The following is a 23,587-nucleotide window of genomic DNA, read 5'->3' as shown; positions in this document are numbered from 1 at the left end:
ACGATGCTCCTAATTTAAGTGATTACGCAGAGAATCTAGAAAATAACTTGAAATCTCGATATTTGGAGAAAATATTAGTGGTAAGGTCGATCCAGCTACGCTAATCGGTGCCAACTTGGATCCAGAATGTCTACCGCCGATAGAGGCCACAGATTTCCTTTGTTACTTGGTAATGGATACCAGCTTCTATACAAAGGAACAATTCAAAGCCTTCAAGAGTATGGAAGCTTACAACCTAATGATTTCGGGTTTTATCACTAGTGTTCAAGGCAAAGTCATCTGCGATAAGTTTGTGGTGATCGCGAAGGTGCGACATTCGCAGCGCATGAATGAGCCTCCTCTTCCAGTTTGGATTATTACAAGTAAAGAAGGTACTGTAATATCAGCACACTGCTTAGGCTGTAAAGCAGGACTTTCCGAGACTTGTGGTCATGTTGCCAGTCTTTCGTTCTACATTGAAACTTGGACGAGAATAAATGGAAAGCTAGCGTGCACATTGCAAACACCATTTCTGCTCCACCAAAAACTTCAGATCTTAAAATTTAGTTTCTTTTGGTCTTACTACACCTTGTATTTCACAATTTTTTTACATTTCGCTTCCCACAGAAATGTCATTTTCCTCTTAGCAAGACTCTTCAAAATTGTATATAAAATTTTCAGCAATTCATTTTTCAAAGCTAAGACGATTGCACGAGTAATGTGCCAAGTATAATTTTTATTAGGATAACGTTAATTCTTAATTAATAATACTTTCAGTGTAAAAGTATTTCGAGTTGGTATCGCAGGTAAATGCGGTCTTATGGAAAGCAGTTTATGCGCCGGATAGCTCTCCTAAAAACAAACCGGTTTTGCCGCAAAACAACATTTTAGAAATTTACTAAAACTGTAGACAACTATGGCACTCTGAGCGAGATCTCATCAGTCTAGTTAATTGGATTTTTTTCCGCGCTGTCCTGCCTTTCGGAATTGAGCCAGAAAATAAACTGAACTCCAACGCTTGTGTCGAGCATGCGTGTAAGTGCTAAACATGTTAAAGAGAAAATGAGAGTATACTTTATCGGTAAACTGATAAAAGCGTTACAGCGTTTAAGAATATAAAATCAATTGAGTTCTAACGTTCCAGCCTAATTGCTTTACACAAAATTGCTTTTTCTGCCAAATAAGCGTTTGAGGAAAAGATGATTCAAATTGTTAGCCAGTCATATACCGCGGAAATCTATCTAACTACACTATTAAATCCTCGACGTTTGCATACAACTGCTTGTCGTACATTGTCATGTTGATCAGCTTCTGCAGAAAAGAACAATATAATACTCAGCATCATTAAAAAAGTGTTCCTCTTACGTTATAAGCATTTATCCTCAGAAGTGGTCAGCTTTTCACACCAAAACAAATTCAAGAAAGTATTTTATGGTGTCGTCTGCTACTCTTTATGCGTCTCAATGCAGTTTTGCAATAATCCTACGATCTTTTAAATAACCATAATGAGTCAATTGTCGTAAGGACATTCTCGTTTGCTTCTTCCCCGTTTTTCGTGGAGTGCTAGCTTCAGTGACATAACAAGAAGATGCAATCCAAACTTCGTAAAAATCACGCTATATAAGCTAAACGCTATTAAGGTTAAAACCCTTATTAGCTGTACCTAAGTCAATCGGTCTAACGTGAAAGGAACTTTCATGTTGATCAAAATTCTCACCTTGTGTAGGGTTTCCATGTCCTTAAGCTGATTTTTCAATTCAGTAAAGGTTGGTCTTGCATCGGGGTCATTCTTCCAGCATTTCATCATAATCTGATACCTAGTATTGTTCAAATGATCTGTTAGAGATTTAAAGAACGTTTCCTTGTAGGGTGAGAGAGAACGAATTGAAAAAGCTCTTACAATTCCTCATCAACGTGTTGTGGTTTAGGCATCCTGTATCCATCCTGAAGTAAGTTTGCAATTTTTCTTCCATCCATTCGTGGGTAAGGTGAACCACCTGGAAGAACCATAAGACCATCGAAATATAAATGTGACGAAAAAATGACCTTCACTGAAACATCACCCGTGTCATTTGATGTAGTTTGAAGCTCATTACGTTTGTCTAACTGAACACGTTACATTGCTTAATTAAACATAGTATATAGCAAAAAACATCAACAGGGCCTTATAAATTTACATTCGACGTTACCTATGGTAAAAATCTCGTACAGCAAAACTCCATAACTCCATCTGCAGAAAGACAAATCAAACAAATATATATTGGGTGACTGAAGACTTTAACATTATATACGACAACTAAAATATATGAATTCTTTGACAAAGCATAGAATTCATGTCCTTATTAAAATTGATAACACTAACAGAAAGATGTTTTTCGTCTGGTCACGAGTGTGGGACAAAGAAAAAATTTTGAGTCCCCACGAGGAATTGAACCTCAGACCTTCGGATTCCGCGCTCCGATTCTCTCTCTTATTTTTATGTACAAACATGACTCTATCGACATTGCTGATCCTTGCAGTATGCAGGACGCGTGTCATATGAACTTATTAATAGACCTAGCTCACCGTAGAGTCCTTGAGGCTCAGTGGTATGAGCATCGGAACGCGGAATCCGATGGTCTGAGGTTCGATTCCTCATGAAGAGTCACGAATTTTTTCATTGTCCAACGCTCGTGAGAGGATGAAGAACATCTTTCTCTATTTCATTACCGAGCCCAAAACTTACCCTCTCTCTTATTCTATTGGTAAAACTTGTTGGAAAATTGCTACGGGTAATAATCGGGTATACTTACACATCACTTTTCGTGGTATATTTACTATACATCAAGGCCTCATAAGCTGTCCACTTCACGGGAAGACGGCCCTAAAGATTTCAAACATCACTTTTTGAAACAGCAAAAAAATTATAGGAAGCGACCGGTCAAAGACAGTGATATTTAAAACTACACTCGTATACGCATGGCTAATATTTTCATTAAGGTCCCATCCAAGGATTTTGTGATCGAAATCGGGAGTATATCAGCTTTAACAGAACTATGGTGTGAAAGATCACGAAAATGAACGATATGTAGTACCGTCCCCACCTCCCCTCTTTCTTGATTACCTTAGTCTTTCGTTCATAAATATTTTCCTGCTGCACATCTCTGGCCATTCCGAAGTCTGTCACTTTACACGTTTCCTTTTGTCCAACCAACACATTACGGGCCGCAAGGTCTCGGTGAATGATCTATGAAAGCATTGATACGAGAGCAAAAATTATCGATTCCAGAAGAAAAAGAACTGAAATGAAATGGTTCAGATGGGAAAATAGAAATATCCAGCGACATAATATGGTGTATCTATTTCTCTTTATTCCAGATGGCAGAAAATTAAAATTACTATAATTGCTGTTCCATATTCCAAAGAGAAGCAAACCACTTTATTTCTGCAATACATAATTATTTCATAGAAAGCTTATCTTAAGATTTTATTCGAAATAGGGTTCCGTAATGTAGCAGTTTAGCAACCAGAGACGAATTTTTTAATTTCAAGTTTGATTCCTTTTCTTTCTTGTCACTAAAATGGATATTCGTTGTACACTTAGTTTAGGCTGAATAAAAGATCCTATTCATTCACGTATCTGCCTTTGCGTACACTAGAAAAACCCAGATATTTCATTTCGATGAGGTACACTTGCAGCGATGCACAAATATCGCCATTCGCACACTGAAATATAACTTAGGTGATGACGTCAAAACTGGTAGGGTTCCTGGCCCTAAAGAAATAGCCTCAACAAGACGGTAAGAATACGTTTGCATATCCCGGGCGTGATCTTGTGAAGACTTATTTTTTCTATGCAAGACATAGCTTAACATGACGATACACCTTACAAGAAGGCTTTAGAATTGTGTTTCTTTGATGCCTTTTTAATTAACTTACAGATTTTGAGGACAAATAACTCATTCCATCAGCAATTTGCCAAGCAAACTTCACCAGCTGCTGTGACGTCAGATTTGTTTGTGGTTTGATATCCGGGTCTTGGAAGTAAGTGTCTTTTAATCCACGGCTCTTTCTCAGGTAACCCAGCAGATCCCCAAAAGGCACATATTCAATCAAAACCAGCAGCTCTTCTGAAGAAATTAAACAGTTTCATTTAGATATTTCTCTTCCTAAAAAATTAGCAATAAGTAAAATAAATAGCAGTCATACTTTTGAAGAAATCGCACGAAAACAAGATGCAGTTTTACGATGAAAAGCTGGAAAACTTTGTAACGGTCTCATAAGAAGGTAAAGACCAAATATTCCCTCAGAAAAAGCGATTCTGCTTATTACAACAGAATGGCTTGTTCAATGGCAAATATTTGGTCTTCGTCTATCAGCAAATCCAAGAGCGTCGCTGTTAGCTAAAAAAGGATAAAATTACCATATGCGATGGTTGTTTGTTGTGCTCAATTGTGAAGCAATGAATCTTCAACTGAGGCAAATTATCAATGACGCGAAAGCGCTACAGAGTAAATCAGATGCAAAATGTGTACAGCAAAATTAGACCTCATAATCAAAGCTTACCAGATTCTGTAACGCATCCCAGAAGTTTAATGACGTAAGGATGTGGTTTCAGCTGCTTCATTGTGTCAAGTTCTTTCATCAAATCTCTCTTGTCCGATTCAGTAGCGTTTTCTGGAGCGTTAAAACAAGGAGTAAAATTTGGTTTACGAGAATAATATGCAAAATGTCGAAATAGCGACATAAGTTATCCAATCACAAAAAGCTAAAAAGGTTACGATAACCCGGTAATAGTATATGACTGTAGGCCAAGACTGTCATTCAATTTACAGTTCAAGAACTCACTTTTAAGCATCTTAATAGCCACTGTGATCGCTTCAGGACTCCCTCGAAGTCCTACTGCTGTTCCCTTGGCAACCTGACCAAAAGCACCTTTACCAATAACTTTTTCTATGGTCACGTGGTGTCTTGAAACTTCCCAGCAGCGTGATAACGGATGAAGAGGCACGTAATCAGCACCTGAAGCGGTACTTTGTGCTTTTCTATCATGTTTGTTGACTTCTATGAGATCCATGTATTCCGCAGGAGGCTGGGTGAGTTTTGCTGAATCGGGTAGACTTGGGTCGCTATCTTCTAATCCTGTTTCATTCTATTAAACCAACATACCGTTAAGGTATTCATATAGAAATCTGTTATTAATCCCAATAAAATTTCCTACATTTTTATAAAAATCAGTTTACCCGTTTTCATCAGAGAAGCGTTTCTATTATTTCATAACAAAAGATTATTAGTATTTTATAATCTCTTGTCCTTAAATATTACTAATATTTATTATTACTAACACTTTGTTCTCTGCCATTGAAACTATCATGTCCAATGCAGTGATCGAGGTTCATAGCATATTCGTTGCAGCTACAAACTGCAACATGAAGATCGTCGATTGGTAGTGCAATTGTTTGACAAATGCACACACGAAAAAAAAACTCTTGCTGTACTGAGCTCCTGGACGAACGCTTTGAAAATAAGGCATCAAGATAAACAGACGGCCAAAACAGCGTGAAAAAAAAAATTATTTACAAAACAAATATCAACCGGGTGCAGACCAGTTAGCGATCTATGAAGTGAAACCACGCAGTTGAACCAGGGACAACCGAAGGAAAATCGATGGAGCAGCTTGGTAAAGGACATGATCCCAGGACAAAGACCTTATCGAGTCAAACTTCTTCCTATATTCTATTGTACCTGTTATTAATGCATTATGCCTTTTTGGTAGAACTACACCTTTTTTCCTTCCTATTTGTTACAAGCGTTTATTTCCTTCTAGAGAGTAGAGGTAAAGTGAGATTACATAATTACAGGCCACACTAACATGACCTCAATGTCTTAGCTGTAACTTACGTAGGAAACACCTCTTTCATCTTCATAAGTCCTACAATTGAGAAAGCATACAAATATTTATGACGAGCTGAGAATCTCATCAGTTTTAAATGGAAGTTTGTTATAAGATGATACCATATCTGTTACATTACATCGACACAATCCAAGTGGCAGCAAATTCTTACCTCTGCTTCCCTACAGCGCCTGGAAAAGAACGAAAGGAAAAAAAGGCAAATGATGTGAATGTGGGTCAAGATTTGCTTTTGCTTAATAATGAATCTTGCAGCCAAACCCTCTATCATAGATTATGAATTTTTTACCTACCTTTCTTATGTAGCCAGATTATGTAAATAATTAGAAGAACGATTATGAAGGCAAGAACCCCATTTATGGCTAACGAGACGTTGTTAGATGGGCAGTTACATTCCTCAGGACCTAAAATGATTCATTTTACAAAGCTTGATCAGGTAACATTCAAACAACATTTACAGTGATCGTGGTCAGTACACTGCTCTAACTACCGTTAACTCGAATTGGCTAGGTACTAAGGAAAAGCAAGGTGCTACTCTCTCTATAGTAATTTTTAAAAGTAAGATTTTGTTTAATTTAATAGAAACAACAAAAGAGACGAAAACAAAACTTGGAAATAAATGACTCACAGAATTGACTTGTTTAATTAAACAGATACGGAATACAATTAAAAATTTCCATCTTCGGACGAATACGTGTAAACATTTAACAATTATATTTCTTTGTAAAACATACTTTTTGTTGTGCTTTCCGAGCCGTCTGTGGTTATAAAAACTTGTTTAATTGATTCTGGATCGACTTTGAAACCTTCGAATTTCTCTTGCCTTGCAGCATCCAACAGGACAGTCAAAACATCGCTGACGACTACACTTCGATTGAACCTCATCATGAAGTCGAGAACAACACTGCCACACCTAGGTAGGGGGGGAAGGTTGTAAAATTCCGAATCGAACACCGTGCCGAAAAGAGTAAGACTCATAAGTTATGACTGATTATACAGTCGGTATTAAACAAAAAGAAATCGTCGGAAGAGTTCATTTAGGTTTGCAAGTGGTTTCTTCATCCGCTTTTACACTCTTCACCTATTCAAACATTTGTCACCTTTGGAAATATTATTGCATTACCTTTTCCTAATATTTGTTGCTCTTTACAGCACGGTGCTCTATTCGGCATTCTATTTGTACTTTGGTGACTTTTAAGTGTTAAAATACGTTGATATTTGACCAAAAGAGCGTTTTTGATGTAATAAACCAAGGTTTGTTGTTTCAGTGTTGAGACAAACTGCACCTTACCTCGTGATCACGGTGTTGGCGGATGAGCAGCCAAACTTAAAGGCAATTTGACAAGCCTAGAAGGACATTTAAAGAGAAAATGTAAGTTCGAATACTTGTTTGTTTATAATTGAAGATCGTTCAAAATGTCATTTTGTTTTACCAAAAATATTGCGATTTCGTTCAAGAGCAGATTTATTAAGACTCCCTTTTAATGATAAATGTTATGGCAGAATTCTATACACTCCGGTATAAGGATCAAGTTGATTATCTCACCATTTCTGGAAATTTCGCAGCAACTTCTGAACGTCTGCTACAGTTCCCCTGGATTGTCGCTGTCAGGTAAACATCTGTACTTTCTGAAGCTAAAGAAAAGCCGTGTCCTTTTACATTTACGAAAAACATGAAGAGCCTTGATTCACAAAAACTGCTGAGAAGTGGTTCCATCTAACAATAATTCAGTTTGAACATTGTTCAATAATTCCAGCAGAGATCATTCTGACAGAGTGCCACTAAGCTTGAGAGTAAACTTATGTTTTAGTGCACGCAATAGCATAAACATGTTACGATTAGCCTTGATCACAATGTTTTTTAATATTTGATACAGAAACTTGTAACATGTGTAAGTAAGCACTCAGAGGGATTGAATTATATTTTTTTGAACGAATACTGTGGTTCACCCCCCCCCCCCCACTCCACTTGAAAAACAGTTTTGCGGAGCCACATGAATTAAGTTACTTGTGTTTGAGGATGGCCAGCGTAATATGCCTCAAAATATTCATTAACCCACACCTAGAATGAGTCTTTAGAGAAATAAAAAGAATACTTTTATACATCTATAATTATGCTTATTCTTAATCCTTCAATTGTAGAAGGTATAGCCTTTTACTCATAAAGATCTTTTGAGTCGCTGCATGACACCTGACGAGATTCACATAATCGTATAAGTTTGTGTTAGGTGAAAGGTTATTACGGAATAGTAACAACTTTGCAAACAAATTTTCCAATTTTGATATAGATTTAGCAGTCTGTGTTGTGACTGTTTGAGAGTGTACAGTCCTTTGCTAAGTTCCAGACTTTTAGTGACTTAATTCACTCTATGTCTTTTACTCAAATTCATTTCGTAACAGCAAAGAACATGCTATTATGATGACATAGTTTTACGCGGAGGTTAAAGAAACGCCTATAAAAAAACGTTAATTACCTGCAGGAGTTGTTTGGGATGAAGTAGCAACTGTACTTGAAATTATTTGAACTGGGGAAAAACAAAATATGACTCAAATGATCGACATGAAATTTTAAATTTAATTAATCATCATACCAACCTCAAACCACTTGATAGTAATAATACGTTAGCTGAAATATAGTTTTTCATGGAGGTTCTGGGTATGATAGACTACACTTCCTAAAACTGTTATTATTATTAATATCATTGTAACCAACATTATTATCATTGATATTTTTATAACTTTCCTCATGATTGTAATTATTATTATTGTCAACGCTATCACTAAAAAGCTGCAAAAATGGCAAAGAACTACAGAGAGGGCTAAGTTTGAAATAAAAGTCAAGTGACAAAGTGTCAAGTGTTAATATGTTAATATTATATATATTAATAGTTAAATCTGTTTAATTTTAAGATGAAGCCGAATGGTTTCTTCTAATATCGAAAAAAGTGCTTTTCCAAGTAAAATGGGAAAGGTTTTGTAGCGCCAGGTTCGCCACAAAATGAATGCAGAGCTTATCTGTTCGCCCGATGGACGATGTAGATGTAAAGATGTGTAGGTGTGTAGTTGTGTACTTGTGATATGACTGAAAATAAATAATAAATACAAATATCTAAATACAAATATAACAACAAGACTAACGACAGAGCTACATGAAAAAGAAATTAACTTACAATTTGTGGCATCACCAGGGCTGGTAGTAAAACTCTTAAACAAAAGTAACACGGCGCTAGCAAAAACTAACGAGACGACCGACTTATTTGAAATCAACTAGTAATGAGAAGTATGTAACGAAACAAAGCTTTTACTGGCGAGAAATAAAGTGCCACCAGCATTGTGTAATTCTTACACAACCCCCTACAAAAACGCGGGCTCAATTAAATCGAAACAGAACATCACAATAGTAGTTCAATTGAGAGAAAAACGATACAAAATATTTTCGCAGTTACTTGACAATCGACAGAAATCCAAATTCTAGTTGTTACATTCCAGCCCCTCAAGTTTGCTTTAAGTATTGGGCGACTAGAATTCAAATAATAAATAACATAAGAGTCCCTTAAGTTAGTCCACTAGTTCATGCACAGCTGGTGCACAAATTAAAAGGCTTTTTTCACTTTCAAGAAACAACACGATAGTCAGATAGATTAACTAGAGTCCTTCGTCGCGAGTTAGATCTCATGTTTGAGGAAACAAAGCTTTGAGACTGGCCTTGTGAATGTAGAGGACTTTGTCGCAACCTTGACAGATCAGATAAATCCATCTCTTCCTGGGTGAACTGCGAGAACGCGACCCAAAGGCCACTGACTGTGGTGAACTCTTTCATCAGGAATTAAAATCAGGTCACCAATAGCAAAACTATGACGTAGTCTGATCCATTTCTGCCGTTATTGCAAATTTGGTAGATATTCCGACAACTATCTCCTCCAAAATACGTCAGGAAGGTATTGAACCTGCTTCCAGCGACGTTGGCAGTACAAATCATTCCGAACGAAGTCTCCTGGTGGCAAATTTAAATGCGATTGAAGTAACAAATGGTTAGCAGTCAAAGATTCTGAATCGATAGGACTGCATGTCACTGTTGAGAGTCAATGGTCAACCATTGAGAATTCCCTCAACTTCTGCCATCAACGTTGGCAGTGCCTCTCCAGAACCAATTGTTGCATAAAATGAACTCTTAAGATCTTTCTCACTGAACGAATCGTGCGTTCCCAGACTCCTCCCATGTGTGATGCTCCAGCGAAATTAAACTTCCACTTGATGTTCTTCTAGTGTAGGATAACTTCTATCTTCTGCTGATTCCAGTCGTTTAGGGCTTCACGGATTTCTCTCTCTCCGCTACTTAAGTTCATACCATTGTTACCTTTTATCATCTTTGGCTTCTCTCTTCTGATGATGAATCTGCAAAGAGCGCACATAAACGAATCTGTGTCGAGAGACTCGGTCACTTCAATGTGGATTCCTCGGATAGTTAAGAGAAAAGACACCATAACTTTTAACTGTGCTTCTGCCTTGCCTCACGTAAAGTGGCCAAAGAAATCTATGCCAACGTTAGAAAACGGGGTTTATCTGGAACAAGCATGTTGCCAGGTAAATCTAACATCAATTGCAGCATTTTGTCTTGGCATATCAAACAGTAACTGAGTACTCTTCAAAGAGCCTCTGCATATCGTAATTCGTCTATCGACAGCCTTCCATAAGGTAATGGATCAACAGGGTCCTCTTCTAAGCACCTCTTGCTCTTAAAGAATTTTCCTTAAATCTTAGACGCCAAGCAACTCTCTTCTTAAGCTCAAACCATGACGAATATTGCAGAACCATTAGGTCCAGTGGTCGTTTATCCTCCATGATAGTAATATGGTCTGTTCGAGTTTGACCTCTGACTGCTGGGTCTTACTCAGAAATACTGACTGAGGAGACTGGATGGGTGGGCTACGATGTCTCACTTTCTCACAAAAACTTAGGGCCTCTGAACCAAACTTCCTTCTCTACTAACTCCTTTACCGATAGTCCTCGGCTGGCATCGTCAGCTGGGTTGATACTTGTGGGCACATAGTTCTACTGGGAAGGTTCTGAGCCATCATGTATCACTGCCAGGTAATTGGCCACAAACATGTAGAATCGTTTGTCTCTTTGCTCTTGATATATTGGAGGACAGCTGTGGAGTCTGACCAAATAACTGTCTTGTCAACTTTTGACTGAAATTCTTCTAACGTATTATTCATTCTGACAGCTAAAACAGCGGCTGAAAATTCCAATCTGGGTATAACCATCTGTTTCACGTGAGCTACACGAGATTTTCCGGCGAGGAAACTGCAGTGGGTACGGCCATTTTCATTGACGAGTATTGCATATGACACAGTCCCATAAGCAATCTGAGGGGCATCTGCAAAGTGGTGAAGCTCTGCATTTTCTACCCGGCCATAGTCGATCGCTTTTCAAACCTATTGGTAAGGAAACACTTGAAAGCATAGGTAGATTAGATAGCCATGATCTCCAAAACTGAAATTTCTTTCCCATTTCCTCTTCATCCGAGGTGAGTCCTTGTTTGCAGAGATCTTGAAGGCGCTTTGTAGCTAGTAAGGTGATTGGTGATACTATGTCAATTGGATAGTAAATAGAGCTAGTCACTGATAGAATACTCTTCGTGTGAAGGACATCTTTTGGTATCATCTTGAAGGTAAACATGTTGCTTTCCATGTTACACTGAACAGCAAGGGGTTATTTCGATACGAAGTACACCAGAATTTAAATCCAAATCCAAATCCAAAATTGACGAAGCTCTGTCTGAGGTTGGAATGGTTTTGAGGACTTGCCTCCTGTCACACAATCACTTAGTCAATCGAAATCCACCTCTTGACAATAGGACACACAAATCTCTCAATTTACTGCACCGCTTTCGAACAGTCATCCCCATAAAATTTCTTCAATACTATCTCGATCACTTCATTGTCAAAGTCTCCTGCATTGTCTTGAGCCGTCTTTCTTGTGGACCAAAATTGTCCCGACTTTGTGAAGAAGTGCTACCAAAAAAGTGTACTCAACAGGCTCTTTAGATAAGTCATCGTCAGGCCACCAAGGGAACTTTAAGGTATCAACATCATGTGGATCAAACATTACTGGGTGGAACATGGCTTCAATGTCTGACGAGAGAGATACTAGTTCCTGACAAAATCTTAAGAGGACACCAAGCAGGCTGTTAGTCAAGTCTGGACCACGATTTCCCTTTGTATTGGACCGTGCAGTCAAACACCACTTACAGTTTCCCAAGCTTATTAGGATTGAAGGCAGCATATAATTGACTGGTGATACTTTAACTAGAGGTTGCTTATTGTGGTTTTTTTAAATTTTGGTTCATTTTCGCAAACCAATATTTTAATTCATTTCCATAACATATCAGTTCAACTGATACTGACATCATACACTGCATCAAAAGAAAACTTTCCCTATCTTTGAAAATTTGTTCAAAACATCAGGAACATCAACAAAAGTCTTCATCAGCTTGAGAATACTGCTAACTAGCACATGTGTTGATCGCCACGCACAACACGTCAACCTCATCACCAGGGTCTCTATTCCTTCCTGTTCGGGGTTGTAATGATTCACAGAGGGAAGTTTTATTGACGCAATGTAAACTGGTATAAAACATTTTTCCCGTTTTAAATTATAATTCCAAAGTACTTAAAAAGGCTCAAAGATGTTTCTACTCACCCTTTATTTTAAGTCTCACAGTGGCTTTTGCTCCATCTCCAACGTCATTATGTGGAATACATTTGTACTCGCCATAGTGCTGAGATCGATTGACGTTATTGACAGTATACTCACTATTGCTGTTCTCGCTTAGGAGGCTGCCATTGAAATAGAATTTGTAAATTGACACTTGTGGCACAGCAGCCGTAACTATGCACTTGAATGAAACAGTATCTCCTTCAGCGACGGTATTTTGGGCAGCACTGGTAGTGAGCCTCACACCTTCAGGTTTGTCTTAAAATTTAAATCAAATCATCTCAGATATTTCATCGCTCATACATTTCGCCTGTCTAGAAGGTGCATAATGTATAATATAATGGACTTGTATCAGTCCATGGAGTGCCTTAGGCAGAAAATATAGCGCTTTTGTAAAATTGTAGCAAGTCATCTATCAATGGTTAGAATACTGACTAAAAGCAAAATACTTTAACTTACACATTGCACACTGCAAAAACAATGGCATTACTGCAGCAAGAAAAATAGCACTATGTTTTTACTAGGATAGCTATTTTATATCCTCTGCTATTAAAAATGAGCAATTTGTGAAGCCCAGCTTTATGTCTTAACGGACATAAAAACACTGTCGCTCGTGAAAATATTTTTATTAAAATATTTAATTTTGGGCCAGGAGACGAGTGCAACTAAACTAAAGCGTAACTACTCGTTTGTGAACAACTTTTTTTCTAAAGCATGTCCTCCTTACATCAAGAGGCCTTATTTTCATTGGCTGAAGACCTAAATGAAAGTGAAACGCTATTCATTTCATTTCAGAATTTGCCTGCAACAAAACGTCCAAAAAATTTTTTATTTGAAAAAGAGCTTAACTGAACAACATAAAAAGTTTACTTTACCCTTTGCACTTGAAGGAATATTTATTCATTTGTACAGAGAGACCGAATATTACAGTAACTGAACGTGCTGGTGAGAAATTCGTGGCAAGTGATCAAGGAGGCTGTTATATGGCTGTTCACTACGACTGCTGTGCGTCTGACGGAAAGGTTGAAAGTCTTGTAAAGACTGTTTAGCTGAATTTTTCGCTACTTTAAAGCTGGCGACAAAACTCAGCCACATTTTCTCGGCTGGGAAGACGGAGGAGGAGGAGTGCGTTGAACACTGATCGGGTTTCTGTGGCCCAAAATAAGTCAAATGTGGCGACACCTGAAACCGGCTTCAGATAGCTAAATATATTGGCTGTGGCCCTGGAGAGCACTACCTTGGTACTCTCATCATAATTCCCAGGGTATTGACGGCAAGAGGACAGTTTTCTCACCAGGGGCCCGTTTATCGAAAGTCCAGGTAGTTTAACGGGCACGTGAAGCTTTTTTTATTTTAGATGCGTGTTTCAAAAGTTTTGAGAATTATAGAATACAATTTTCAACTAAAGAGATAACATGGACTGATTAGAGTACCAGAAACTACTCCTCTGTTCTTAAAATTTTTATTTTAAAACATGGCTAGGCCCGTTAAGTTAAGAGGCTTGCAAAACGTGGAATTCTAGTTATTTCGTCTACGGTACGAAAGCGTGAGAGCAGCAAGGCTGGAATCTGCAGCAGACTGCTTATTGCCAGCTGATTCGTGACACCAACAAAGCCAAGCATCTGAAATTCGCTCAACGCATCTTGGAGAGTGGCGACACTTTCCACAACATGATTTTCAGCGACGAGTGCTCGATCTTCCTCCAATCTTATCGTTGTAAGTGCTTCAGAATGGAGGAAGAAACCACAAAGCGCAAGCCTTAACCGAACTATCCCCTAAAAGTTCATGTGTGGGGGGAATCAGTAGACATGGTGCCACCAAGATTTGCATCTCTATGCGCTTAAAGAGGGGCAGAAAGTAAAGGTAATCCTGAGAAAGACTAGTAAGGAGCACATGGTAGTTGTGGATTGCTACCCGCTGGAGGTGGAGGTTCAGAAAACTTTCACACAGAGCGACCTGCCGCCATGTCAAACAAGAGCAAAGAAGAAATTGGTAAGTATTCGTTCAACAGACTGCCTTTAAGTTTGACATAACTATACTTGTTAACTTGAAGAGATTTTGATGCATTTTGATCTTACTCGCAGATTCCAGAGTCACCCTTGGCAAAAACAAATGAAACAGCAGGAAAGAAAAGTTACAAAGAGAAAGGAAAAAACCAGAAAAGCCCAAAGGAAAAGTAAGTAGCAGTAAACACAGATTTTTCCAATGTTAGTAAAATTTGTTGCTAAACTTCACAAGCCTCGCATGTTTTGTTTTGCGGCAACGCTAATTGCTGACTCTCATTTACATCAACACTTAATTAATTATTGGTATTGATCATTAGATTTTAGATACAGAATCACCTTGGAAGGAGGCAGAGATGATCCCTTCTTCGGGGTCTTCATATTCTTTTCTATTCAAGCAGTAAACTGACGCTTTTTATCACGAAATTTCACTGAACTTTTGTTTCAAAGCGAAAATTCAACGAAATAGCGCTCTCTTTTAAACGGAACTTTGCTCAAAAAGCCTCAAGTCAATCGAACTTTCGCATGGATTTCGACGAAAGTTCACTGGAACAAAGAACGAAATTCACGCATTTCCCTTGCGTTACTTTTGCACAGTACTGTGCATTTAATATTTGTTAGCTGAAGGTGAGGTGAATATTGTTGAACGATCTCCTAAGACGAGGTTGAAGCGATTATTCAACAATCTTCACTGGGCCTAATGCGAATAACTGCTGTTATTAGCATGATTGCTGAGATGTTTTCAAATTCCGTTGTAAATGCTTTTTATAAATTGAAAACTGTAAATTCTGTCACAATAATTTGGATTACTTGAATCAAGATAAGCAGCCAGTTTCCACCAGAAGTTAACAAGTTCATTTCACTTCATCAGTCAAAACTTCATATCTTTCTTTTGAAAAACCTAATGCCATGATTTGATTGGTGAGAGCAGCAAACCCCAATGCTGCAATCTCATTGACTTGGGCCATTTCTGGACATTTACTTCGTTTTTGTTTGTTTGTTTTTTATTGGTTGTTTTGTTTTTCTTTTCTTGATAAGAACAGAAACCTTTCCAAATTACAAATACACCGATGACTGAATCAAATTGGCTGTGAGTCACTAAAATGAAATAATGAATGATGAAGGGGTGAGATGTGGACCCTTAATAGACTGACTTTGTATTGATCTTTGAGTTGTAACAGGTAAAATCTTCATTCACTTGGATGTTTATTTGGACGCAATTCATTGACGAGCTCCCAGTTGGCTTGTTAGCTCAATTGGTAGAGCGCTGCACCGGTATCGCAGAGGTCATGGGTTCAAATCCCGTACGGGCCTGAAATTTTTTTCAGGTCCTATTTACAACTACTCGTTTCAGTAGTGTTCTTAGCTGCGAGGATCTCATCTTTCCACCGCAGTGCAAATATGTGAATTTTCATATATCTAAAATCTTCAGGTCATGCTTTATATATATGTGGTATACTCCAAGAAGGCATGTCCGGTGTAATTTTCTTAAGGACGAGTGACTTCAAAATCTAGAGATTAGCATGCTGTTCCTGCTTGCTTTTTATTAGCTCCTGACAACAGAGGTCCAATACCTGCGCAAATGTGAACGCTGAAACAATTAGATATCTCTCATGGGGGGGGGGGGGGCGGCATAGTGCTTGCAGGTTACACAACCTCCAAAACTAGAAAGTCATAGAAATCAATTACCCAAGTGCAGCATCTGACATTCCTTTCCCTGTCTTTAAAAAAAAGTGAAGTTGTAATCACTCCATAGTGCAGTCCGTCACTTTTGTGTCGTTTGACAGTCGAGTATTTAGAATAAATAAGGTGGCAAGGCTTACGAATAATTAAATATGCAATGGATTCTCGCCCTGAAATAATATATCTCGAATGCCACACATGCAAATATGTGCGCAAATCTTAGGTATGCAGTTTTAGTTCAAGCCCATTTTCGCACCTGTTAGCTGATCTCAGCTACCAGTAAAAAAACATGTAGTTTCTCAGATAAAAGAATTTTGACCAATTCTCAGCTTTCCCTTAAGCCCCAACCAGAGCCCTCACACAGAATCAGAATATGCGCTAGCCTAATGTCCGCTAGTCAAACGGAGTGAATTTTGGATTATCACAATAATTCGGAAATGGTTTTAAACCATTTTCTGAGTTAAACATAGTCCAACTGAAGCAATGACTTGGCAAAAAAATGTCACATTCTTCTAAGTAAAATAACATGTCTTTTGAGCAATGATTCCACGTAAATTCGATTGTCCCAACCAATAATTGGGACCAATGCATATACAAAGCCGAAAAGGGTTTGATGTGGAATTCTGTTCCCTTACACTTTTGAACAGATATGTCAGTCCTGGGTAACTGACTATCATAACAGGATTCGCACTATTAATAAAGTAAATTCAGAAATAGAAAATTAAGGTTAAAATATACTTACACTGAACTACAATTGTTGTGTCAATAGAAGTGACTTCCACTGAGTTATTGGCTCGACATGTATATTGTCCTGCATCTGTTCTGTTTATATTATCGAACTTTAAAGACGTAGCTTTCTTCCCTGAACTTTCCATTACTCCATTTCTAATCCATGCCACCTCCGGCATTGGTTTCCCAGAACCCTCACAGGCCATGGTGACAGGGGATCCTTCAATGTAATATTTTCCTCTTAGAGAGATGTTTATAAGTAGTGCCTCTGAAAGGTAAAAGAGATTATATCATTCCTCACGTGGCGCAGCAAGCCTTACTTGGACTGAGTCTTAAAATATACCCAATTTCAATAAAATAACCAAAGCATCCAGCAATTGGTCCCCAACAACCAACTAGTATAAGGAGGCTCAAACTTAACTCAGTACAAGTTAGCCTGTTGGCATTAGCTATTGGGTAACTTGCTCACAAGCTAAATTACAAAGTAGAGCCCCAGCGTAGGGAATTAAGGACTAATTCAGGAAGTTTCTCTTTGGGCTAAGGACCCTGGCTTCTAAGCTACTTCCATTCAAGTGGATAAAATTTTTGCTGCTGCACAAACAAATAGGAACAGAGCCAATCACCCCACTCGGAACTTGGCCTGACACAGGATCTTCAGGAGACATACTCCACCCAGAGGACTGAAATCTTGATGAAAGAGAAACTACGAACTCTTTGCAATAAAAAGAATATACCAGTGGCATGCTGAATGCTGCTTGCCCTTTACTTAAGTTAAAAGAAGGTCCAGTCTCAGTACAAAAAAAAAAACAGGATGTTTGGCCTTCGATTTTTTTCTACAGGTGAAATATGAGACATGGGTTGGCTTTAGGCTACAAAAACCAAATACAAATGATGATTCTTTTGTTCCTTTTAAGCCATAATAACCTGGTATCTTTCTCTCGTAATACAATTCGAAAAGAGGAGTTGTGTGACAGGTATTGTGTTACAGTTAAAATAAGCCAACAAAACATGGCAAATGCATAATTAAAATAAAGGAAAGGAAAGAAAGAAGATTATGTAATGGCTGGTGAGCTCAAACAATTTTTATCCTAGGGTCATGAAGGATCCAAAACAAGCAAGTGAACATAGCAAACAGTGAGTTTGGATTCTCTACAAGTGAAGAAAATCGTTCAAGCAAACAATGAGGTAAAGTGTACATGAATATTGAGATGTCACAAACGTTTTCAACATTGAATCACAGTCAAATGACAAGTCTCAATTTGCTCCTTAGTGTCAGGAATTACTGACCAGTTGGATTGTTTCTAGTTTTGACTGACCATTTTCAATTGACAGTAATCATATCAATAATGATTATCTATGCATAACAGAGCAACCCAGTAATTAGTGCCAGAAGAATAAAGCAATACGTCTCTGATAACTCTTTGATTTCTTACTGATGTGAAACAGCAAATTAAGTGAATTTTAGAATTTCTTTTCTCCCTTTAGGAGTGTGGTGTTGCATGCCAAGTTAAAGTAGCACTATTGTTCCCAAAAGTCAGGTTAGCTAGCCACTTACAGCCCTGCATATGAAGGTTTGTGCATATTTATGCTATTGGTTACTTTCTCCAGATCTCAGTAACATGACAGACATGAGTTGAATGCATTTGATTTATGTTTGATTATTAATGTTTATATCTGTAATACATACCTGCCACAATAAGCTGAACTCTACTTGCAAATGTGTAGATAGCTCCAAGGAGTTCACATCTAAATATGGTATTGTCTCCAGGGTTGATGTTCTCGATAACTAGGGTAGCTCTTCCTTCAATTTTAACTCTTCCTTTGTAAGATGGAGGAATATCAGGATGTTCTTGGACACCATGACTGTCATTAACCAACATTTTGACAAATGCACGATTTATCACAACACTATAGATAATGGCATGAATGTTATTATGTGGATCAGTGTAGTCCCACATCAGGTTGGCATCACTACCATTGTTAAAGTAGCTTGGATTAGGAGGTTCCTGAGTGAAACGCACATCTACACCCTCTTAAATAGACAACCATAAACATACATGTGTAAGGATAATATTTAGGAGGAAGGGCTTAAAATAGAGTCCACCACAGAGGCACGACCATAAGCAGTAACAACAATAAGTGTAAATATGCACTACATTGGTATTCACTGATATCAATCAGCTCAAAATGTGCTTTCATTTTCTAAGAAATAAGGTTCAATAACTGTAATGTGTAACTATTTGTGCCTTTTCAAAATCATTTTTGTCAAGTTCCACTTTCTTTAATTCTTGAAATGTGAACAGTGGCGAATATTCAAAATTCAACAGTGATACACTTGAAGGAATTTTTGAAGAAGAGCTTGTTGAGGTGGAAAATGGAAAGTGGAAATGTCTTCCCATATTATATGTTAAACCATCGAATGAGAGATTTATTATTCCACTCATTTCATTTTCTAGTCTTTTGGCTTCTAGTTTTTTGAAAATTTGTATGGTCTTATCTGAGCATCCTACACATCACATAGGATGTGCATGAAAGAAGAAAACCACAGAAAAGAAACCATTTAAGTGTTCTTGATGACCAGAAAAAAATTCTGGTGGCTTTAAAGTTCAGTGCTGAAAAAATCATGCCTAAAAATTGGAAAAGAAACCAAAGTTCACACATATCACTTCTATTCCTATTCTTTCCCTGTTCTACAGTGTACAACCATCACATATTTAGTGCGTTCCATTGCCTTAATAAATATGATGAAATGACATATTAGTGAATAAAAATTGATAAATATTTGCTGAAGGTCAAGTGAATATTATTCAATGACCTTCCCTTTGCCTTCAGCAAAATAATTGTTTTAATATAATCACTCCAGTGCTTTCGAATTCTATTATAAATTCCATAAATAAAGAAAACATTGCACACATTTTGTCATGATTGTATTGATTACCTATATCAAGATGTCAGCAAGCAGTTTTAAGAGGCCTATTTTTTTAGTGCCAAACACTTTATCCCTTTGTTTTGAAAAGTGTTCTGCTAATCATTTAGCAACTTTCCTGCTCTTCACAATTTAATTTTCACCTATTGCATTTGTCACTCCCTTGTAATCATCAGAAAGAACATGAGGCAGCCATTTTGAAATTTGGCACTCCTGCTATGGTCACCCTGTGCACTGTGATTAAAGCAAGATGTATGATGCAATCCTTGACCAATCAGAGCATGCACATCCCTATGATCACCTAAGTGAGCAATTATTCTACTAAAATATTTATCATTGAAGTCATCACATGACACAAGGTAAAAACAGCAATGACAGCACAAACAACAATGCAATGATCAATTGTCACATGTGCATGATTTTCCGAAAACTTTAGCATATTATGCTGGCATAAAAATTCCAATGTTATAGAAATCAAAATAAAAAAGAAATCAAACACAATTTTCTATTGTCAATAACCTTATCATAGAAAGGATGTCAGGATGTGCCTCCTTTATCTTTGAATATCTTTGACCTCATTTCTACCATCAATAAGGTTTTGTATAATAAGCTGAGTTCTACATGTATTTTGATTGGTTCTTTCATGAAATTATGTTCTATTGGAGGACAAATGCATAGGTGACTTCACCATTAACAATTTTTTCTTCTTTATGAAATAAAACTAATAGATTCCACATTGCCATTGCTCTGTACAGTTATAAATCACAGAGGATGTCAAAATGTGCTAAGAACATCAGTGACACGCTCAACTGCCCCTAGCTTGTTCTAGGCATTCAGTAAGTAAGCAGAGCACGATAGTAAACAGTGCTGTAGTCTCCCTTGTTTTTTTACTCCTCTACTACAGTTGCGCTGTTTGCTATTCTGCTTTGTTTTCATAACTGACAACTGGAGCAAGCTAAGCTGCATCTTATGTGCCACTTTTTTGTTCTTACCATATTCTGACATCACATGTGATCTATTACTGAACAGGTGCATAGCAACATGGAATCTATTTTTTAAGTAGATGATGGAAAATTATGGTGGATTTGATTAAGTGATTTTGTATAAATTAATCCCCAAGTTCACTTAAGTGGCTCACCACAGGCTACTCACCTCACCTTAACCATTTCACTCCCAAGATCTTATTAGTATTTCTCCTTACTATCTGCCATACAATTCTTATGACGTTAGTTCAGAGAATTTGGTATTGGATCAACTAATAATCCCATGATTGATATTCTTCTCTATTCTCATCACCTGCCTGCTTGATATTGTATTGATATTGTAAGGAGAAATTCTGTCTCGGTCACTTGTGGGAGTGAAAGGGTCAAAGCAATAACCAAAGCAGCTGTCACAATAAATACAAAAACAGCAACCAAGTGTGCTTTGATAGCATTGAATTATTAATTAACCATGCAACCTTTTAAACCTTAATTTCTTACAGAAAGAACAGATTTTTCTTACACTGTACTATAAGGCTTTATACAAGTGAAAGATGAAAATTCAGCTTTTTTTTGTTCATGTACTGTTGTATCATTAAGCCCTCTGATGTTCTACTTATGAGCAAGACAGGAACTAAATGTACTTCTTAATTGTGAAGCAGTTCTGCCAGAAAAGAATTGGATTTGGTAGAATCCTTGATTGTACCCTGAAAGCCAAATTTGCCCTTTTTTTCCCTATCATGTATTGGAAGCCTGAGATAAGTCAATTTGAAACATAAATATTCACTCATTCACATAAGCATGAATCAAATCACAAAGGTGGATTGCAATGTTTTCTTATGAGAGTCAGAATCTGGACATATAAGTCTTTTGTACCATTTTAGAGGAGATTCCACTTTAGTTTCCTGAACTGCAAATGTCAGGGATTGATCAAAGCAAAAGAATAGTAGATTTAGACAAAGATTGAGAGTTTCCAAGAGGCGAAATCATAATGATTTTCACAAATTTTCATGAAGTCCAGCTGACTTCTTGTTTTCAACCTTGAAGTCACAATTCAGTCGTCAGTGACCAGAAAACCTTGCTAACATTTACTTTCATTAACTTTGGCCAGCTCCCACAACACAAAGGCAAAAAAACCCATGCTACTGTTTTCAGTGGTCAAAAATTTCATCTTCATCCTGTGGTTTACGTCAGATGGCCATTTCTCAATTGTGAGAAAAACCATCCTGCCTACATGTATTAGACTTTGTGCATTTTATTACAAATCCTTTTTTGTTTTGTCAATTTAGCTTGGAGCAAATCTCAGTGCATATATGATAAGCAAAGATATCTACACAAAGATTTCAAATGGTTAAAACTCTATCTGTTTTTAATCATACAACAAAAATAAGTCGCCAACGACTACCATTGTGGGATACTACAATCAAATGTGCATAAAGCCAAAAGCCAGTCAAGTAACCAAATCCCACATGTTGGTATATGAGCAAACAATGCTCATTTATCCATTCAAGTGCATTATGTGAGTTCTTTACATGATTGCTGCCTAAGGGAAAAGTCACACACAACTTAGCTAACAGCAATTATCCTTGCTGAGGTCATTATTAACACCAATAATGAGTGGAAAAATTGGTAACAGCTCTTCTCAAAAATGAGTGATAGATATGGCAAGAATAAGAGTTTATGTGCATATGACAACTCTCTTCTGGGTTTGCATAGCCATTACAGCCATTACTGTATGTTTGTAATGTAAAGCCACCTGACAAAGCAGTAACTTTTCTCATGGCTTAAAAGACGACTCACATTATTTAAGAAAATATTGCACTTCTAAGTTTCAATTTTTATGTTAAATTCTAAACGTATGTACTGTTACACTTGAAGCATAAAATCCTTTGCTCTTGATTTATATCGCATCATAGTTATTCAGACCTCATTTATCACGGGATTGAAATTCCAAAAACATATCTTAATTTTGAAATACAAAAACTGTTGAAAGCCACCTTGGAGTTCGGAAATCATTTTGACGAAAATCATGTTCAGAAATGAAGGGTCGGCGTTTTCGATGTCTATGCTGGAAATGGCACATGGTTAAAAAATACTGTCAAATTCTTCCTACGGGAGAATAACTTCACACTTACCTGACCCGAGAAACTTTAGCAACAGAAGGAAGAGTGAGCAAATTTCACAATCACGCAACGACACCATCCTATCAGACCTTTGCTGATGCTTCAATGAAGGAAGGTTGTGTCTAAATCTTACGGAAGTCACTTGAAGTGATGGACTAGAATGCCCATCGTTTTGAGACTGGGACCGAGTGTCACGATCATAGTCGGCAAATTGCCTGAACAACATGACTGATAGTGCGATTTATGGTAGAAAACTCCATTTATGCTAGACACTTAAGAAATTTGCATGAATTGTGGAAACTTTTCTGCGGAAGAAACGTACCATTCAGATTAAACTATGCGTGAAACTTGCGAATGTGTCGAATGAGAACAAAGGCACCGATCGATCACGCGCGCGTAGATGAAAGTCACGCAAATAAAAAATAACTTGTAACAGACAGATTTCAACTCCTCTTTCTTGCTTATCAACCGTGGATTCTTTTCCTAGGGTTACTACATATAATCAAGGTCGGGTTCCACTGATTTATCCCCTGTGGGGATGCACAAGAGTACCC

The 23,587-nt window shown here is 37.5% G+C and overlaps 1 protein-coding gene and 2 long non-coding RNA genes across 4 annotated transcripts; 2 read left to right on the top strand and 1 right to left on the bottom strand.

Annotated features, from left to right (window-relative positions):
• Positions 1 to 115: 115 nt before the first annotated feature.
• On the bottom strand, positions 116 to 23,169 carry LOC149043775 (uncharacterized). The gene is made up of 20 exons (XM_089210690.1): positions 23,046 to 23,169; positions 18,692 to 19,036; positions 17,018 to 17,272; positions 12,575 to 12,847; positions 8,344 to 8,394; positions 7,416 to 7,504; positions 7,161 to 7,216; positions 6,604 to 6,782; positions 6,163 to 6,273; positions 6,024 to 6,042; positions 5,860 to 5,890; positions 4,807 to 5,110; positions 4,525 to 4,635; positions 3,898 to 4,088; positions 3,083 to 3,205; positions 2,772 to 2,842; positions 2,169 to 2,209; positions 1,880 to 1,976; positions 1,697 to 1,796; positions 116 to 1,290 (listed from the first exon to the last, which is right to left on the bottom strand). Exons 1-20 carry the CDS (start codon positions 23,110 to 23,112, stop codon positions 1,225 to 1,227), a joined length of 2,580 nt encoding a protein of 859 aa, XP_089066816.1. The 5' UTR covers positions 23,113 to 23,169; the 3' UTR covers positions 116 to 1,224.
• Positions 6,652 to 8,890, top strand: LOC149043777 (uncharacterized). Of its 2 annotated transcripts, none has more exons than XR_016187996.1 (3): positions 6,652 to 6,786; positions 7,138 to 7,241; positions 7,436 to 8,890. It is a non-coding gene; the product is annotated as an uncharacterized LOC149043777 (long non-coding RNA). The 2 variants fall into 2 exon arrangements; XR_016187995.1 differs by having other exon boundaries at positions 7,373 to 8,890.
• LOC149043776 (uncharacterized) lies at positions 14,209 to 18,649 on the top strand. Its single transcript, XR_016187965.1, has 4 exons — positions 14,209 to 14,581; positions 14,674 to 14,765; positions 18,097 to 18,189; positions 18,490 to 18,649. It is a non-coding gene; the product is annotated as an uncharacterized LOC149043776 (long non-coding RNA).
• Positions 23,170 to 23,587: the final 418 nt, after the last annotated feature.

The sequence above is a fragment of the Pocillopora damicornis genome, chromosome 6, assembly GCF_964200805.1.
Source record: "Pocillopora damicornis chromosome 6, jaPocDami1.2, whole genome shotgun sequence".
Taxonomy (NCBI): domain Eukaryota; kingdom Metazoa; phylum Cnidaria; class Anthozoa; order Scleractinia; family Pocilloporidae; genus Pocillopora; species Pocillopora damicornis.
Note: the sequence above shows the minus strand (reverse complement) of the source record. Positions and strands in the feature narration are given on the sequence as shown.